Genomic DNA, 21,401 nt, shown 5'->3' with positions numbered 1-21,401 from the left:
CTCTAATGCTAATGCTCCATGCCTTAGTGCTGGAGAAATTTGGAAATCTAGGCTGACTGGAAATAAACAGAAGTGCTTTACTCACCCAAATCAACAGTTTTATGGAAAGGGATCTGTGTAGATTAACATCCAGCACTCATTTGTGTGTGTTTTTTTTTTTAATTACAGTTTTGTATACTTAGCTTAGCTTTACTTAACTTAGTTAGTCTCTTAAAATGCGCCTTATAATCCAGTGCACCTGAAATTTACTAGAAAATAGACTTTATAATCCAGTGTGCCGTATATAGTGCGATAAATACAGTACATTAATATTTAGTAGATTCTCCTTTTGCAAAAATAATAGCCTATAAACTCTTCCTATATTTTTCAATGAGAGTCTGATTGAAGCTTCTGGTTGAAGGTATTTTGGACCATTCTTCTTTACTAAACATCTGTACTACTTATCCCGGGAGAAATGAGTGCAGCCAAGCCAAGTGCTGAAAAACATTTGAGAAGCTTGAACTAATTTAGGAGATCAATTCGTCTTATTATCAAGTTCCACATTGTGAAAAGTGTCTGAAATTGTGTTTTTGGGCAGATCGATTGTCTTTGCAGTAAAGGGAATTCTATATCATAAACTCAGAGCTGATCTATGGATCAGTAGAGGCAGTTTTACCGGGTCTTTCTGAAGCTGCTGTGTGACTCATGGCCCCTGTGGTTTTCCTGTGGTAATGGTTGGGGATAATTACTGGGAAGTCTGTAATTGAAAGAGTGCTGGTGGGGGGTGGAGGTGTGTACGGGTGGAGGTGGGGGGGATGTGAGGATGGATGATTATGTAACGGAGGTGGCAGGACTCGGCCACGTTCACAAGCAGGTGCTGAAGAGTCTCAACAGAGAGAGCAGATCAGGAGAAACAATTAGGTAATATTGTTTGCAGAAATTAAGTAAAGTTTACTAAAATAAAGGATTGATTCAGTAAAATAAATGAAGTAAAGTTTACTAAAAGAAAGGATTGATTCAGTAAAAATAAATGAAGTAAAGTTTACTAAAAGAAAGGATTGATTCAGTAAAAATAAATGAAGTAAAGTTTACTAAAAGAAAGGATTGATTCAGTAAAAATAAATGAAGTAAAGTTTACTAAAAGAAAGGATTGATTCAGTAAAAATAAATGAAGTAAAGTTTACTAAAAGAAAGGATTGATTCAGTAAAAATAAATGAAGTAAAGTTTACTAAAAGAAAGGATTGATTCAGTAAAAATAAATGAAGTAAAGTTTACTAAAAGAAAGGATTGATTCAGTAAAAATAAATGAAGTAAAGTTTACTAAAAGAAAGGATTGATTCAGTAAAAATAAATGAAGTAAAGTTTACTAAAAGAAAGGATTGATTCAGTAAAAATAAATGAAGTAAAGTTCACTAAAAGAAAGGATTGATTCAGTAAAAATAAATGAAGTAAAGTTTACTAAAAGAAAGGATTGATTCAGTAAAAATAAATGAAGTAAAGTTTACTAAAAGAAAGGATTGATTCAGTATAAAAATAAATGAAGTAAAGTTTACTAAAAGAAAGGATTGATTCAGTAAAAATAAATGAAGTAAAGTTTACTAAAAGAAAGGATTGATTCAGTAAAATAAATGAAGTAAAGTTTACTAAAAGAAAGGATTGATTCAGTAAAAATAAATGAAGTAAAGTTTACTAAAAGAAAGGATTGATTCAGTAAAAATAAATGAAGTAAAGTTTACTAAAAGAAAGGATTGATTCAGTATAAAAATAAATGAAGTAAAGTTTCCTAAAAGAAAGGATTGATTCAGTAAAAATAAATGAAGTAAAGTTTACTAAAAGAAAGGATTGATTCAGTAAAAATAAATGAAGTAAAGTTTACTAAAAGAAAGGATTGATTCAGTAAAATAAATGAAGTAAAGTTTACTAAAAGAAAGGATTGATTCAGTAAAAATAAATGAAGTAAAGTTTACTAAAAGAAAGGATTGATTCAGTAAAATAAATGAAGTAAAGTTTACTAAAAGAAAGGATTGATTCAGTAAAAATAAATGAAGTAAAGTTTACTAAAAGAAAGGATTGATTCAGTAAAAATAAATGAAGTAAAGTTTAATAAAAGAAAGGATTGACTGAAGTTCAGTTCACTTATTTACTCTGTGTAACTCTATTTAAGTCTTGAAACCAAGTTGAAGTTACATGAAATTAAATTTACTTAAAGTTGCAAAACTTTTTAAAAGTAAATTTTACTTTTTTTCTTTTTTTTTAAGTGTGCTCATATCGTACTTATAGTACACCCTTGTTTTTCTCTCTTTTTCCCACTTTATTTGTCTCATTCTTTCACTTCTCTTTCTGTCACCCCCCTCCAGCTCCCCGTCCCCCGTCCCCTCCCGCCGGTCCTCATGCCCTCAGTGTGAGCGTGGCTGGTATAAACAGTATGACGCACACAGACTCGCATTGATGCAGTAAATGCTTGGGCTGAGTCAGTGCTGAAGCCTGAAGGCCTGAATAAGGGCTGCCGGTGTGCAGGCTGTTTATTTCTGAGCTCTGAAAGGCCATTATCCCTCATTCACACCCGCACACAGCGCCTGCTCTCCCTCCACCACGTTTACAAGCTGCAGAGCAGCTCCGGACTCCAGGGTGAAGAGTGAAGAGTGATCCCCTACTGTACGGCAGAAACACGTTCAAAAACACTGCTGTTTAACAGTGGGAGATCACTTTCAGTAAAGTTTCTCTTTTTATTTTAAGTAATATTTAGTGTAGATTTAGCTTAAATACTTATAATAAGGGAAACTCTGAGGTGGCAGACTAGGCTGATGTTTTCTTCCACTCAACACAGTTCAAATATAGAAAATAGCTATAATTATTTGTACTACTGGAAACATGTATCTGTAGAGGATACACATCTTTGCAATCACTATCCACTTTAGTGTTTCTGAATCAGTGTCTCTGATTTAGCTATTTATAGGTTTATGTTTGAGTAAAATGAACATTGTTGTTTTATTCTATAAACTACAGACAACATTTCTCCCAAATTACTAATAAAAATATTCTCATTTAGAGCATTTATTTACAGAAAATGAGAAATGACTGAAATAACAAAAAAGATGCAGAGCTTTCAGACCTCAAATAATGCAAAGAAAACAAGTTCATATTCATAAAGTTTTAAGAGTTCAGAAATAATCAATATTTGGTGGAATAATCCTGGTTGGTTTTTAATCACAGTTTTTTTTATGCATCTTGGCATCATGTTCTCCTCCTCCACCAGTCTTACACACTGCTTTTGGATAACTTTATGCTGCTTTACTCCTGGTGAAAATTCAAGCAGTTCAGTTTGGTGGTTTGATGGTTTGTGATCATCCATCTTCCTCTTGATTATATTCCAGAGGTTTTAAATTTGGTAAAATCAAAGAAACTCATCATTTTTAAGTGGAGTTAAGTGTTAAATGAACCAGAACATGCTTATATTTAGCACCTCTTGCTTATATGTTATGCAAGAGGCTTTCAGTTAACAGCTGTGCTGAACTCATCAAGAGTTAATTACTTGAATTTCTTGTCTCTTAATAAAGTGTTTGAGAGCATCAGTTAAAGTAAAGTAGTGAAGAGGTAGAGTTACAGGTATACAGTGAATAGTGAATATTTGAGTAATGTTCGAATCCAGGTTATATAAAAAACAGGAACTACTCAACTAAATACAGAAAAAATACTTTGAATGAGAGAAATGAAAGTCAGTAAATCTAAAAAATTAGAATTTCAAGAACTTTGAAAGCATCCTTTGAATAACCACCAAAAATATTATGATGATGAAACTGGCCCTTATCAGGACCACCCCAGGACAGAAAGAGAATTCTATTTATTGTGCAGGCTGTTCAGGAGCAGGGTAAAGGGGGTTTTTGTGAGATCTGGAGCTAATAAACCCCAGATCACTCCGCTCTTTGTGTTCAGTCACAGAACAGTGCTCATATTTTCCTCCCAAATCAGTCAGGTAATGAGGTGCCGGAGGAGGAAGTGCACGGCACGGAGAACACCCAAACACACACCCAAACCCCCACACACACACCAACACACACTTGCAAATCAGACCAGCTGGGTTGGGCTGTGTTTTCTCTGAGTTTGGAGTTGATTTTGCCTTTTTTGAGCTTTATTTGCGTGTCTTGAGCTGTAGACTCCTAGTACGAACGTTCCTGCAGACGAGTGTGATTCTGTGATACTGTTCTCTACAATACTTCTCTACTCATCATCTGTGTTACTGAAGAGGATAAAATACTCCTCAATAATCAAATATCAAGAAAATAATGATGAGATTCTTTGATTTTACCAAATTAAAATCCTCTGGAATATAATCAAGAGGAAGATGGATGATCACAAACCATCAAACCACCAAACTGAACTGCTTGAATTTCTGCACCAGGAGTAAAGCAGCATAAAGTTATCCAAAAGCAGTGTGTAAGACTGGTGGAGGAGAACATGATGCCAAGATGCATGAAAAAAACTGTGATTAAAAACCACCCAGGATTATTCCACCAAATATTGATTTATGAACTCCTAAAACTTAAAAAAGAAACATGAATGTGCATCTTTTTTGTTATTTCAGCCATTTCTCATTTTCTGTAAATAAATGCTCTAAATGAGAATATTTTTATTTGGAATTTGGGAGAAATGTTGTCTGTAGTTTATAGAATAAAACAACAATGTTCATTTTACTCAAACATAAACCTATAAATAGATAAATCAGAGAAACTGATTCAGAAACTGACGTGCGCTCCTTAATTTTTTCCAGAGCTGTATATATGCATTAAAATCAAACATTAAAGCTCAAATTGGAAAACTTGAGCCAGAATATGATCCAAAAAGCTAGAAAAACAGTACGAACAGGGCTGGAAAAAAGGAGGTCATGCACAGAAAATATAAACAGATAAAAAAAGAATGCTTAACTTTGATGTGTTGTGTGTTGTTATGATGTTAATTAATCAAATAAAATAATGGTTAGTTTGTTTCTGTTTCCCATTTATTAATTTTCATCATCAAAAAATTATTTTTACCTTAATTGTTTTATTTATTTTATTTATTTTATCAATTAAAACAGCAAAAATTGATTTTTACTGTTTTTAATTGATTTTTATTTTAATTTAATATTAGATGCACTACCTGAAGTCCTAAATGATCCTAAAATATCTCAATTATTCTCTTTTTTCAGTTTGAGCTGAAGGACCTCCAGTGGACTCTGAAGCCTCATCTGCTACCTGGTCCACATGACTGAGCAATGCAGCAGCCGTGAGCAGCAGAACAACACCTGAGATCTTGGTTAAAACAAGGTAGAATGAGTATTAGACATTACAGAAATTTATAAAAAACTTTTAATTTAAGATACAGTTTGTTTGATGGGTTGATTTTAGGGTTAAACCTGAGCTAAAGCATTTTGGAAGTCACCTCTAATTATATAATTAGATTTACACAGTAATTACACAGTAATTAAAATTATTTTTAGTCATTTTTATAATCAGTATAGAAAATGCTCTGCTCTGACTATGTGAATAAATTTGTAAATATAATTTAGAATACTTCTTGGTGGTTTATATATATACATATATATTTGAATAAGCATGATTTAATGAAAAACTAATGAAATATGTGTTTTTAATTGTGAATCTCTCTTTATTTGCCTTGTTAAATCCTTTAAACTTTATTCTTCTCCTCTATCTCTTCTAAAGATGTCATCAGCTACTGAAAATGGAGTTGGGGGGTCCAGCAATACAAGCAGAGAGAAAACCTACAAAAAGGTAAATGTGGTAAATCAGTTGTTAAATTGGTCCCTTCACTTAATGTTACAATAAAAATATTCAATTCAATAGAAATATTTTATTTTGGAGCATTTTTTTTATCCACTTGTGTTCAAATTCTGATTTAAAGAACAACTGCCTGATTTATTTTTACTTTTAAAAGTAAAAATGTTAAACATTTTATATTTATGGGTTCAAGAATCATCAAATTTGATGGACTTCTGGATGATTTTATACGTTTATAAGTTTTATAATGTGATTAAATCTTTTATATAGGTGTTTTTGGTCTGTAGTCACGCTGTCGTGTGAGCAGTATTGTCTTATTGCAGTAATAAATGCAGTGGGGACTCATCATCATGTAATGCTGACTGAATTAGTCTTGGAGCAAAACACCTAATTAGGCATTAATTAAAGTGTCTTTATTAAGGATTAGTGATATGCAGTGATATACAGTTTTTTCAGGCACAATCTGAACAATAAATAAACGGGGATAAAAGTCTCCAAATTTAATAATAGGGGTGGGACAGCTATCGATATTGTGATATATCGTATAATTTTTAATGTGACTTATATCTGACCTTGGTCTAAACCGTACTCTGTCACCGTGCATGCATGACAGAGCAGAGCTTCACGTTAAGTTTCCCTTTGATTCTTATCATAATCTCAAGAGCTATGAATGAGCTCAGAGTGCATTTACTCCAGCTCACTAAAAAGGACACATTATTTGGCCACAATCATTTAAAAAAATAATAATAATAATTTTGTGTTTTTTGTAGGACTGTCAAAGTTTAAACTTTTATGCACACAATTCATTCGATATCAGTAATGTATTATTTTTTTTTTTTTACACACAATTAATTACGCAACCAAGTGTGACCCCAACTTCCAGCTATCAAATATACTATAAGTCGCATTTTAATCTGATATGATATATTAGCCAGATAATATACTGCTATTAAAAAACGCTGTCTCTGCTGCTGCTCCATGCTGTTTACACACCAAGAGCGCAGTATGTGCAGCGTTCACTGCTCGTAGCCATGCGACTCATCAACTGATCCGGACCATAGAAACCAACTATAGGTTCTAATTCAGAAATCCTTACAAATAAGCTGAGAAGAATTTATTTATTTTAGAATAAATCTATCCTATTCATCGTTCATTCTTTTATTTACATTTAAAAATACACTATATAAAAACTTATAATGTCTTAAGAAGAACAAATGCAATTAATCGCAGTTAATCAGAGAATATTTTTTTGGATTAATCAGATTTAGTTTTTTTTTTTGCTGTTTACACAGCCACACAAACTACATACCTGTGTCACATATGATTAAAAAAAAAAAACGGATTTGGGCCAAATTGATCTGCAGTGTGAACATAGCCTCTTAGTGCACAGTGTTTACTTAAAGAAACCACTTCAGAATGACCTTATGACCTTTGACTCTGTAAAACCCTGTAAGGTTTAATGATTCTAGAATCTAGAAATTGAGATTATTTATAAAAATGACTGTTTGTAGAAATGTTTGTCAGCATCAATCTGCCCAAAAAAATAGTTTTGGTGCTTCTAAAGATCAGGTTTCTTCTGTTACAATACATGAGCGACGAGTTCATTCCTCAAACAGAGGTCCATTCATGGTTGTGTCTTCAGGGCCTGTTTCTCTGCTTCACTCGTAATTGTTTACATGCTCTGTTCGGTGGTTCTTCCCCTCAGAGATGCTCTGATATTACAGCTGCTAAACCCTTACAGTTTTTTTTCAATCACTCCAACATGTAAACGTGTGTCTCTAAACACAACGTCTGCTACAGGGTTTTATCACAGATATTCTGATCTGTTTTTGTGTGCTTGTGCTTCACCAGACAACCTCCTCAGCTTTAAAAGGGGCGATCCAGTTGGGCATCGGGTATACCGTTGGGAATCTGACCTCAAAACCTGACCGAGATGTTCTCATGCAGGACTTTTATGTGGTGGAGAGTGTGTTTCTGCCCAGGTGAGTCCTGTACTGTCATATAAAAGGGTCCATAGCATGGGAAACATCTCACTTTCATTTGAAATAAAAAATAGCCTTTAAAAACAATACTAAAAACATTTAAAGAAACTGAAGAAGCTGAAAGTAGAGCTTGTTTTTTAGCAATGCATTTACTGTACATACAGTAGGCAATAGAGGAGGGAAATATTTCAATGCATCATGATACAATGGGCCCTATCATACACCCTGCACAAGGTGCGTCACAGTGCTCATTGCTATCTTGCACCCCATCAACATTTTATTTTCATATCTTGTGCCTAAGCCATTAAATTAGCGTCAGAGTATAACTTGTATCTATATATTTTGGCGGCAGAAAACACAGGAGCTTCACTGACTGATAAAAACCCTGACAACAGTCAATCATCAGAATCCATTCCTGTAGGTGTTCCCAGCTCTCGTTTAAAGATCAAAAACTTGGCTTTTAACTCAACAATAAACAGAATAAAGAATAAAATAACATCACTGTTCCATTAAACGAGCTGCTGGTGTATCTTCACAGCGTAAATGCGGAGGTCAGTATCTGTCTCTTCTGAGACGCGCAAATGCGCTGCGCTGTTATGCTGTTAAGATATGAACATGCCAAAGCCAGAGCTCACCTGCTTCTTAAAGGGAAACACAAGTGGGACACAGATTGGTTTATTTCGTGTTACGCCCTAAAATTAACCACACCCATGATTAATTAAGAGAATTAGTACATGCCTTGGTGTATTTTTTCATCCTCACGATACCAAAGACACACCGACAAATCTTGCTGTGCGATCTTGGTTGCTATGGTACTACAGGTCATTGCTAAGTGTTGCTATGGGTTGTTACATGACATGTATGATTTCATTTGCTTTCTATGACATCACACATTGCGTGATTTGACTATCGCATATTAGTAACAGGGCTTTAAATTAAATAAAATTAAATTTAAGCTTTTTAAAATCACATTTTTGGACTGAGGTCATGTCCATATATTGTATGATACAGTAAATCATTACATTTAATTGTTATGATGGACTTAAGGTAGTTTAAGTATTTGGTCTGTCCAAGTAGTTAAATTTAAAATACATTTAATTATTATGAAAGTTTAGGTGGATTTGTGTGGAAATCATCCGCTGCTGTGACACTGACAGACCATTAGTCTCCATACTGAGACTTCTTTTGCACAAACTGTGAAAGTAATGACTCCCTGAGCTCTGAATTTAAGCAGCGAGAGGAAACACAGCGGCAGCATCTTCAGAGACTCTCAGTCTCAGAGTTTACCGCCCTGCCAGACCGGCGGCCATATTTCTGTAGAGTTCTGTCCCTGCCGGACGTCTCTCCTCCCTCCACTCTCCTGCATTAACGCCCCGTATCAATCAGGATGACGATATGTGTCGGCATCAAGGCCGGCGGGAGCGCGCGGCCGCTTCCTGCACGTGTCCTCGGAGATTCCTCGCTCTGAGGCTACGGCTTTCCTGGCAGCCGTATCGACCACCCACGCAAACGCAGCGCTCAGCTGGCAGCCGAATAAAAGCTCTAAATCTGAGGTGTATTGGCTGGACTTTTCAGTCTGGGCTGATCTTTCCACTGAGGGAGAGCCAGCATCAATTTACTCGTCTTAAATCAGGACAAACAGCGTGTTTTTCAAGGACTTTTCCTCAGAAAAAAAGAGAAAAATAACTATTGCATAACTTACCTACAACTGTGGAGTGTTTTGTCGGGCAGTGCAGGGCAGTGTTTAGGCACTGTAAGGCTTATACATATATATATATATATATATATATATATACACCTGTGTTTCAGGTTTTCATTTACCGTTTAACTTCCTTTAAATCACTGTTGAAGACATTGTTTTTTTCCACGTTACTTGTTCCTTCTATGCTGTTTTATGTCCTCTCTCACTGTGTTCGTAAAGCCTCTCTGGGTTTGGGAAAGGTGCTATATAATAACCTCTCTAATGATATAAATAAACCTGGAGAAACCACAAACTAAAGTGGGTTACTGATAGATCTGCACGATATTGCAAAACCTGAGGAAAACAGCAAAACAACAGTAATCGGCCCTTTAATCAGCATTTAAATGGCTTTTTAAAAGGTAAATAATAGCTTTTTTTTGTTTTTCTGGGATTAAAAGTGTGAATTCAGCTGTAACTGGAAATATCTGCACTGCTAAACTGTGCTGGACTGAGGAGCACAGCTTTACACATGTGCTCACGTTTACAAGCACGTGCCCAACCATGTGGATGGAGGCCATGCGTGCGGTTACCTTGTGTTTACTCCTGCCCCTCCCCCTCACGCCCCCCTCCACCTTGCAATTCTCAGGCAGCAGCAGCCTGTCACTCACACAGACACAGAGACAGCGCTGTGTATCTACTTCCTCTTGTGTCAAGAATCAAAACATAAAACACTGAAACATGACGTGTTTGATTTAATTGCATTAAGTACATCGTAATAACGATGCTTTAACGATACATCGTGCAGCTCTAGTTACTGAGTTTATTCCCAGGATATTTGCATCTCGTGATATATGTGCGCTTGTATTGTGTATATATGTAACGCTCTATATTGAACAGAGTGGGCCCTCCTTGGCCGTGGGCATCATTCTCAGTGTTCTGGGTCATTAGGTCACGTATTGCGTTGCATGTTCTCCTCTGGCGTTTCACATTCCAGCATCCAGGCCTTGAATGGGTCTGAAACAGAGATCAAATGCGCTTCAGTCCTCGGGGACGCAGCACCGCTCAGCCTGGGAACGCTCTCGCGCTATTTCTGTCCAAACCACTGTTTTTGTTACCTTCTGCTCCTTTCTCACAGGATCAGAGTTACATGAGGTTTATGGAAGATTCCCGTTTACGCAAATCACGTTATGAACTGTAACCTGTAATTAATATTAATCATACTCTGATACTCTGATATGTTTTCTTAAACTCATAAAATAGATTAATATAAACTGATGTATTATGTGTATTATGCCCTCATCATTTGAAACGTTTTAATACTGTATTTTTTTGCCACAGTGAAGGGAGCAACCTGACTCCTGCCCACCACTTCCCAGATTTCCGCTTCAAAACGTACGCACCGCTGGCCTTCCGCTACTTTCGGGAGCTTTTTGGAATCAAGCCGGATGATTACCTGGTAAGCAGTCAGTTTTATTCCACTTTATTTTCACATCATTTTCTGAACTTTCTACTTTTTACATTTTCAAAATTCAATAAAAAACCCAATCCAGATAAATCTCTCCATTCAGAACTTTAATGGAGATGCACTTTCATTTTCCAGCAGGACTTGGCACACTGCCCATACTGCCAAAAATACTGATTGGTCTTATTTAATATTCAAATTTTGAATATTAAGGCATAATCATCAACAACAAAAGGAATAAACACTTAAAACAGTTTTTTTTTCATGCATCTTGGCATCATGTTCTCCTCCTCCACCAGTCTTACACACTGCTTTTGGATAACTTTATGCTGATTTACTCCTGGTGCAAAAATTCAAGCAGTTCAGTTTGGTGGTTTGATGGTTTGTGATCATCCATCTTCCTCTTGATTTTATTCCAGAGGTTTTCAGTTTTGGTAAAATCAAAGAAACTCATTTTTATCATTTTTAAGTGGACTCTTAATTTTTTTCAGAGCTGTATAAGACATAAATAGAGGGAGTTTAACTCTGACGCCAGTACAGCGTGTTACGGTATTTGGGAACTGCCACACTGAACTGACATCATGCAGCAGCAACTCAAAGAACTCAGAGAGCAACTCTTGAGAAATGCTGGGATTTTATCCGACTGGGGATTTTAAAATGCGTATTTCTCTCTCTGACGTTCCAGTTTTTAGTTTCCACTCACACGGAATAATCTTCCATTACGTCTTCACTGCACTGGCGAAAATAAGGAAACCCAAGACACCGACATCTTACCTGATTAATTTCAATTGCGTAATTCATATTTTCGTTCTGAAGGTTTCCTTGAAATGATGCCTCTGGCTATGGATTAACTTTAATTACACTGTTTGCTGTTTCTACTCCTGGGGTCTGGGTTAAGACTCTTAATTGTGACCTTTTTTTAAGCTACAAAGGGGATTAAAGCCTTAATTTGACGTATTTTCGCTCACTATGAAGAGCGCTGTATCTTAGCGTACAGTGTAGAGTGATGTCAAAAAGTATAAATGAACTTTTCAGGAGTTTATGGTCCAGTTATGTTTGTGTTCTGTGATCTTTGGAAGATCAGTGTATGTTTAGTTTAAGGCTACATTCACATTACAAGCTACATTGCTCAAATCCGAACAGACGAATACAAATTTGTCTATCTTGACGGTTCACATTCAGTGTAAATGTAAGTGATCTGTATCTGTGTGTAATGTGAACACAGAATCTGTTCCTGAATCGTCTCACATGCTGCACATTGATACCTGTATAAACGCCTCCTTCTTCACCAACAACAAAAACCCTCATATTAGAGAGAGGAGAGACTCGTAGCTTTATAAAGGGAAATGGATGTAGAGTTAGCAGCTCATATGTGGAGCATCTTTTGCTGGAGTGGAGAGTAAACAGCTGCTCTGAAGTTCATGCTCAGGTCCAGGAGGAGAAAAAAAAAGGACAGGTGGTTTGCTTTTGCTGTTTTTTTTTTTGCAGCTTGTTGCAGGTGCACAGCTGCACCAAGAGATACAGTGTGGGTACGATAGAGAAGCACGTAGCGCTAATGCTAATGCTTAAAAGCAAAAAGACACATGAATTCCTGCGAAGCTTTAGAGTGTATAACATTACTGATGGACACATCTGGTTTATGCTGCTGCGCTCAGGTTCACTAGAGACTGAAGCATCTGCAGTGATTCTGTAGCAGTTCTGCAGATGCTGCAGCTATTTCAAGGCAGTGTGTGTGTGTGTGTGTTGACTAGAGTTTTTGTGTAGATAGGTGTCATGATACAGCAGATTATGATTATTTATGATTTAATATATTGCTATACTGCAAGCAAGACAATATATTGCAATTTTTTAGGCAGGATCCAATAAACAAACTAGATTTTTGATTGCCATATGTGGTGATGATCTGCATTAGATTTGTGGTAGATTCACTCTGTTTGGCAGGGCATTAATACCCATTTTAATCTACTTTAATGTCCCATTCATGCTGTTAATTGTCTCATTGTCTAATTGTCCTCAATCGTGTCATCTGTGTGAAATAGCATTGTGCTGTAATTCGCCTCAGGACACAGATTGAGCTTCCAGAAACACGTCATTCAGAGCTTCCTTTCTCTTCCCTTTACGGCTGTAAAACGTCCCCTTCCATACCTCACTGTGGGCATGCAAACACCTTCAGCCTCCTGTTATATAATAATGATTATATCATATCAGAAAGGACCAGGATAAGCTGAGACTGAACATTACAATTTGCTTATAATGTTTAACAACCAAGTTATTAGATTATGGGGCCAAACACTTTTTTACTAAGGGCTTGATTGGTTTGAATGGCTTTAAAATATTATCTTAAGCCCTATCCTGACAGATTCTAGAGTAATTTTCTCTTTTTTATGGTAGTATTTATCCTCCATGATTTTATTCCTGTCCAGAACGATCATGATAAACAATTACAGGCTGAATTATCTACTGTTTTTCCCTGAACTCCCGTAATCGTGGTCCTCCGGTAATTTTAGTCCCGTCTGGATGCACGTCTCTGGGTTTCGTCTCATTGCGTTTAATAAAAGAGTATGCACACCAATGCTCCGTTTTCACACAACAGCGAGTGGAAATGGAGGAGCTACTGAACTACGTGATGATGTCATGTGACCGAGAAAGCTGAGAAAAAATTCACTGATCCTACTGTTTTTTAGGGCTTTTGTCTGATATTAAAACGTGTTTTTTTTGTCTAAAAATGTAAGTATGATAAGCATAAGCAAAAGAAATCTATAGCGAGAAAATACTTTTTCACAGCGCTGTATATTGATATTTACAATGATATTAACCTGCCGAGCGCAGGTTAGGTGCTGCACTGCGGTGTGTGTGTGCTGTTGGATGTAGCTGCTACTGCTGAGCTGTGCGTGTGTGTGTGTGTGAGTCCTAACACTCATTTCCCGCAAGAGGTTGCCTTTAACACTCTATACCGCAGTGTGTGTGTGTGTGTGTGTGTGTACAGCTTCAGCCAAAACTCCTATCAGAGCTCCTGGTCAGCGCGTCACGTCTGCACTGCGCCGCCGTTTCGGTGACTTAGTCAAATTGACCTGTGTTTACACTGAAGAACTATAGAGCTATAAAACACGGCCATGAATTCCCAGACAGGAAATGGAGCTGTTCACCCAACCTGTGAAGGTTCCTCACGAAAACCACAGTGAGATAGTAGAGCTCATCGCTTTGTTGCATCTATTAAAGCCCTTTCTGAGTGGTTTAACTGGTTTTAACTGGTTTGGTTGGAGGCGGACGGTGGGGAATGTGATGCTGCACAAGCCTTTTTCTATTCTGTTGTTCTGAGTTTCCTGGTTTTCCTGGTTTTTCTACTTTTTCTCGTTGTCCATCAGATCTTCTAAAGGAATTTTTTGGTGTTATATGTCATCCATTCAGCTAACTTACAACTTTTTCACATTTTTCATCTTACAAGAACAAACGTAAATGTATTTTATTGAGATTTTAAGTTGAGAGTGTTTTTTCACATGGTTTTCAAATTTTGAATAAAATAAAAATGAAAAAATAAGAAAAAAAAGTATGTTGTGCATTAGCCTAGTATTCAGCATCTTTATTCTGTATGGAAACCCCTAAATCAAAAATCCAATGCAAGCGATGTGAATGCCTTCAGAAGCCTTTTACTATTAATTACTTAATAGAGTTAACTCAGCTGTGTGTGATTTAGTCTTAGTCTTAGTAGTCAGAGTTAAATTAGAGAATATTCATGTGTTGGCCCTTAGAATAGAATGGCCCTTAAAAGAAAGTTAGAAAGTCCTAAAAGACCTAAATCTCATTGATTTTCATCCAAAAGACGCTCTCCATCCAACCTGCCTGCCTGAGCTTCAGCTGTTTTATAAAGAAGAATGAGCAAAAATCCCCCAAAAAAAGTATTTCGATGCTCAAAGCTGGTAGAGACAAACCCCAAAGCACTTACAGCTGTAACTGCAGCGAATGTTGGCTTTACTAAGTATTGATATAGGGGGGATGAATACTTTTGCACGTCACACTTTTCAGATTCTACTTTATTCCGCTTCACACTTGTATGTGCTGCTTTGTGTTGGTTTGTCCATCACTAAAAAACTTTTGCAAGCCACTGTAGCACCTTCGTTTTTCCTTTCTCCACGCAGTACTCCATCTGTAAGGAGCCCCTGATCGAGCTGTCGAACCCGGGGGCCAGCGGCTCTCTCTTCTACCTGACCAGCGACGACGAGTTCATCATTAAAACCGTGCAGCACAAGGAGGCCGAGTTCCTGCAGAAGCTGCTGCCAGGCTACTACATGGTAAGATCCCCTCACTGCCCTGAGCTCCTTCCTCTTCCTCCTCCTCCTCCTCCTCTCCGGTCCTAATAAGGCCTCCAGCTGCAGAAGAGCCCTGCTTGTGTATGTGAGCGCTGGCGTCAGAGCCTCATAACTGCACTTCTGTACAGAAATATCCCAGCGGTGTTTTTTTAAAGGGAGGTTTCTGTAAAAAAAAATAAAAAAACAAGTTTTGCACTTTTTCCCAGCTGAAATCTGCAGTGTGAACATCTACTCAACGCAGAACATGAGTTTTCTTAATTTGCAAACGCTGAATCAAAGTAGTTTATCACAGATGGTTTAGAAAAACAACTTATAATTTCATTTAAAAAAATCATTTTAACTTATAATTTATTAAAACAAGCAAAAATTAACTTACGTAGTTCATGTAGGTGATGATAACAGGATGTAGTAAAGTTCTTAAAGGAGCATTCAGTAGGAAATGAGAGCGAGCATTGTGTAAAAAATAAACTACAGCAGTCTAATTTCAAAAAGTCCCGCCCACCTCTCTGCAAAGACGCGAAGCTCACTCGGGTTGCCGAGTTAAGGAGGCTCACAATCTATACAATCCAGTGCAAGAAGAGTTCAGAAACTTCTACCCCGACAAGAAACGATGAGTCATACTCTGTAACTTAATCAGCTAATGAATATGATTGGAGTTTTTTATAGTTTGCACATTATAAACCGGTTCATATGAAGTTTATCTGTAGTTAGCTAACCTAGATTTATGTACCGCTAGCTGTGTTAGCCTAAGCCAAGCCCATTATACCAAAAAAATCTAATTTATCTAAAAAATACACACCCTAGAGGTAAACCATAATTAATCCATGTTTTATTGTATTGCATATTTATAATTGTTTATGCACTGTACTACAATACGCCACACTTTCACCATTGGCGTGCTTTTTGAGTTTATACAGTAGGTGTGTGTATATAAGGAGTAAAGACCCAAATGGCAGTTTTTTTTGCATGTATTTGCATGAGCTTCAGCAGGAACTGTGCCTTTTTTAACTTTTATATGTAGGATTTCTCTATGGCACAGCTCAGCACCCTTATGCAACATGGCCTTCAGGTTTTACAACTCACTGGAGCATGCTGTCATTTCCTCACACAGCAACACTCGTGCAAAATTTGCCAGCGTGGAAAAGAGCTATAGGGGAACATTCTGCATGTGTGAGTCTATTGTGTAGAGCTGAAGTTTCAGGAACACTTTATTTAAATTTGTAAAGAGGACTTTTGTATATTTTGTATATTTAATGCTAGACGTTTGTTAAGGTATTCCAAGAGGTTAGTAAGTTTTTGTTGGGTTATGGGTAATTTATTCCAGGTGGTTGCTAAGGTATTACTAAGTCATTATTAGATGGTTGGTATCATAAATGAGGTAGTTGCTAAGATTTTCTAGATTTTTGCTAATGTATTCTAGGTGATTGCTAAGGAGTTCTAAGTTATTCCAGGTGGTTGGTAAGGTATTGCTATGCGATTGCTAAGATATTCCATGTAGTTGATAAGGTGTTACTAAATCGCTGTTAGATGGTTGGTATCACATGTGAGGTAGTTGCTAAAGTATTGCTAGACAATTGCTAAGCTATTCCAGGTGGTTGTTAAGGTATTGCTTGGTAAATGCTAAAGTATTACTGGTGGTTTGCTGAGGTGTTACTAAGTCTTTGTTAGATTGTTGTTACTATTCCAGGTGGTTGCTACGGTATTGCTGGGCAATTGCTAAAGTATTACTGGTGGTTTGCTGAGGTGTCACTAAGTCTTTGTTAGATGGTCGGTATAAAATCTGAGGTAGTTGCTAAGATATTGCTACATGATTGCTAAGGTATTCCAGGTGGTTGCTAAGGTATTGCTATGTGATGTGATTGCTTTATGCTGACATTCACTAAATCCTGTTTGGTTTTGTTTGTGCAGAACCTCAACCAGAACCCCAGGACTCTCCTGCCCAAGTTCTACGGTCTGTACTGCGTTCAGTCGGGGGGGATCAACATCCGGCTTGTGGTTATGAATAACGTCCTGCCCCGCTCTTTAAAAATGCACTACAAATACGACCTGAAGGGCTCCACGTATAAACGCAGGGCGTCTCGAAAAGAGCGGGAAAAGCCCTGCCCAACGTACAAAGACCTGGACTTTCAGGACATGCATGAAGGCCTTTACTTCGACACGGAGACCTACAACGCCCTCACCAAGACGCTGCAGCGAGACTGCCGGGTGAGTGTTAAAGCTAATGCTTTCTCCATCACTAAGGCTGGGTGCAGCAGCATTAGCATTAGCTGCATCTTTTTTTGTTATTTCAGTCATTTCTCATTTTCTGTAAATAAATGCTCAAAATTACTAGTTTTATTTGTAATTTGGGAGAAATGTTGTCTGTAGTTTATAGAATAAAACAACAATGTTCATTTTACTCAAACATAAACCTATAAATAGCAAAATCAGAGAAACTGATTCAAGAAGGACAATTTACCTTTAATGTACACTTTAATATTAAAGTGTTCAGTTTAAACAGCTGTTCACATTTTCAGACAGATCCGTTATGGGAATGTGAATGGGGAAATTGTATTATGATCAGCTGTTCTTGTGAAGCATCTGGTCCAGAGAATCACGATGACACACGGCACCAGACATCCCTCTGCTTGGATGCTGAGGCTGATTGTTGCTATGGCAACAGCAGGTGTGCCCTCCTTGAAATAAACGTGTCCCCTTGCACACTTTCATTTCCGTGCAATCTTGATTTCACACATCTAAGATCAGGATGTTCTGACGTGTCCCGCACTCGGAACACGTGTCCTGATGGCTCTGCTGGAACAGCATCAGGTCTTCTCGTCCTTTTCCTTCTTTTCTCTTTATATTCTTTATAAAGTCTTTGTTGCTGTGTGATAAAAAGAAAAGCTGACTCAGAAACAGGGCTCTCTTCAAGATGCCATGTAATCAGGAGGGAAAGAGCAAGCTTGGAAAAAAAACATGAAAAAAAGTGATGATTGCATTAAAAATAATCTTATATGTTTCATAAGTTTTAATTTTTAGAATTCATTCTATATTCTAGGAAGCATTATTCACCAACCACACCACTTGGTCCATGAATGTAAATGTTGAGAGGTTAAGGAATTTTAAAAAGTTGAAATGTAACGCAAGCTAATCTTAAAAGTTTATTGCTCTGGTAGATCATTTAAAGGAGAACTTTAAAACTGTAAAATGGACTTTTAGTGTAGTAAAACATGATAAAGAGTGATAACCTGTGTTGAATAGCACACCTCCGTTCTCCCGCAGCTTTTCACAATCCAGTAATTTTGTGCAGTTTCTTCAAACATGATTTAGAATGAATGATATGGAGCATATTTCTGCACTTTATATATATATATATATATATTTTTTTTTTTACACCATTATCCAGCTCAAAGTAGCTCCTCATTGGTAGAATCTGGAGTGCCCTCAAAATTTAAACTGAGGCATTAAGAACTTTAAAACTGCACGAAAAGCTTATTAAAAACCACTATTTACTTCCCGTAGCAAAACCTACATCTCAGAGTGTAGATTAGGTTAGATAGTTTCCCTTGTTCAAGTTACATTGTAAAATAAGTTATCCAAAAGCAGTGTGTAAGACTGGTGGAGGAAAACATGATACCAAGATGCATGAAAAAAACTATGATTAAAAAACAGGGTTAATATAACCACAAAATATTGATTTCTAAACTCTTAAAACTTTATGAATATGAACTTGGAATTTGGGAGAAATGTCGTCTGTAGTTTATAGAATAAAACAACAATGTTCATTTTACTCAAACATAAACCTATAAATAGCTAAATCAGAGAAACTGATTCAGAAACTGGTGAAGTGGTCTCTTCATTTTGTCCAGAGCTGTTTATATGTGTATATTGTAGAGTAAACTGAAAAGTGAGGAAAAAATAAGAAAAAACTAAGAAGAGTTCAATCAAAAATGGATTCAAGTTATTAGTTATTAGTTTAGTTAAGTTAATTTAACCTAATGATACAGATATATAACACTTTTACTTCATGCTATCTGATCTATTTAAAAAATGAGCTTTATCTGTAAATGGAAAGTCTAGGCTGTATTATGAGATGAATATCACCATGAGGTCATAATCTAATCTACACTGAAATGTAACAAAACCCTTTATCTTATTTTACATCTCATTGTTTTGCCTTTACTCCAAATACGGAAACACTGACGGGGGAATTCCTGTAACTGGACTCTGTTTGCTGTCTGTGTGGGAGATGTGTAACTTCATGGTTGTTGTCGCTCTGGAGACGGCTGTATTATCAGTGTCAAATTCATCTTTTCAGCTTCAGTATTGTGCCAACAAGCAAGAGCAGTACATTTCTGCATGTTTAGTATATTGAATATTGGGCAAGCAAAATAATTTGAGCGAAAATGCCTCAAAAAAAACTTTTTCACTCCACCCAGTGCAATGTACAGAGCACTGCTGTACACAGAGCAGGGAGTGAGGGAGAGAGCCGGCAGGGAGCCGACAAACGGCAGGTTTAAGTTCATTTTTAGGCTCTACTAACAATAATTAAACAAACAAGCTCAGCAGCATACGTATATCACACTCAGTCCCTGTCAACAACACTTTAACAAACTGGCTGTTTTTCTAGCTGAAAGATACACGTTTATCCTGACTCGGATTGTAATGTTAGCATAGCTAAAAAGTTGGGCTGCGATATATATTAATGATTAAAATAGCACTTCTGAGTTAAAATTATTAATAAAACAGCACTCCTAAGGTCATTACATGATTAGAATTACACTACTGAGATAAATAACTATAGGATTAGAATAACACTGATTAGCACTGGAGTAGCACTGCTAAGGAAATGTATGATTAAATATAATATAATAAATAACACTACTGAGACTCCTAAGGTAAATTCATTATTAGTATATTACTGCTGAGGTAAATATTCCTGATTAAAATAGCACTGCTGAGGTAAATGTATGAGAATTAGAATAGCGCTGCTAAGTTAAATTTATAATTAAAATAGCACTGCTAAGTTCAATTTACATCTGGCATAGCACTGTTCAGGTCTATTTATGATTAAAATAGCACTGCTCAGGTAAATGTATTAATAAAACATCACTGCTAAGGTCAGTACATGGTTAGAATAGCACTGCTGATGTACATTTGCTATTAGTATAGCACTTCTGAGGTACATTTATGACTGGAATAGCACTGCTAATGGCAAACTCGTGATTAAACTGCATGGTTGAGATAAATACATGATAATTTAGCACTTCTACGGTAAATGCATGAATAATAGTAGTGCAGATTTAACTTTTTTGGAAGACTTTATTGATTCAGTGGTGAAAAAAGTGGAGAAAACAGGTTCAATAAAAATTAAAGTATGCTTCTGCGTAACAGGAATCTTTTCTGTGAGTGTAGATAATATGTCTCATATAATTAAACAGTGAATTTAATGGAATCCAGCTGTAATTTAATAATTGGACTCTATAAGAGCTTGGCTTCACTCTAAAGGCATTTTGTGGATGTTGTGCTGAACTGAAGGATCGCTGGTTGGTGCACACAGTTTATTGGAGGAATGTGAACACTGAAATCGAATTAGTTTGGCCTGAAGCTGAGGTGTTTCCTCAGATCATTCCTGGAGCTCCATCGTCTGAGTAGAGAAAGGGCCGGATTGTTGCTCTGAATGTTACAGAGAGCCATTAACAAGCTCAAACTGGGCGGGGGAGGTGAGGTCTCTGCTTCGGGGTGGAACCACATGTTTTTGCCCAGTTCAGAGTCTTCCCTCGGGTCAGGGACATAATAGGAGACTAAGCTTCTCTGAATGCAATTAGAATTGTTCGGGGCACGACCAAAACAAGCCAGATACAGCCCGAAAAATCTGCACTGGTGCATTCCTTTCTATTTCAGCCTCTTAGATGTTTGACGTCATGGGTGTTGTTGAGCTCATATTGTGCTATTTTTTAGGTACAGGATAATTATACTCAGAGACAGATTGTGTTTTTCTATCTGTAATTTATTTATTAGTTTTATTAGTTTTTGTGTTTAGTTTTTCATTATTTTAAATTGCCTTGCTGTTGTTGTTGGCCTGGGCTTTGCATAGTACAGATACAGCACTGAGTGCTAGCCAAAGTTAACCCTTAAAACCTATTCCCTGTGGCAGCACGATTAACCTGCTTACCTGCTCTAAATATTGCAATGCACACAACATTATGGGAGACATACCAGAGTTCAAAAGAGGA

General features: G+C 36.8%; 1 protein-coding gene across 2 annotated transcripts in view; it reads left to right on the top strand.

Moving 5' to 3' along the window:
• Window positions 1-21,401, top strand: part of pip5k1bb (phosphatidylinositol-4-phosphate 5-kinase, type I, beta b) — a 57,801-nt gene that overhangs the window by 20,286 nt on the left and 16,114 nt on the right. For both annotated transcript variants that reach the window (XM_022670576.2, XM_022670577.2), the window contains 6 exons: window positions 5,166-5,283; window positions 5,680-5,748; window positions 7,606-7,736; window positions 10,756-10,873; window positions 15,016-15,168; window positions 17,095-17,391. In XM_022670576.2, coding sequence (XP_022526297.1) covers window positions 5,680-5,748; window positions 7,606-7,736; window positions 10,756-10,873; window positions 15,016-15,168; window positions 17,095-17,391 — 768 coding nt within the window. In that variant the 5' untranslated portion in view covers window positions 5,166-5,283. The remainder of the gene's footprint in view (window positions 1-5,165; window positions 5,284-5,679; window positions 5,749-7,605; window positions 7,737-10,755; window positions 10,874-15,015; window positions 15,169-17,094; window positions 17,392-21,401) is intronic.

Source organism: Astyanax mexicanus, chromosome 12 (genome assembly GCF_023375975.1).
Source record: "Astyanax mexicanus isolate ESR-SI-001 chromosome 12, AstMex3_surface, whole genome shotgun sequence".
NCBI lineage: Eukaryota > Metazoa > Chordata > Actinopteri > Characiformes > Acestrorhamphidae > Astyanax > Astyanax mexicanus.
The sequence above is the reverse complement of the archived record's forward strand: the minus strand, read 5'-3'. Positions and strand labels throughout refer to the sequence as shown.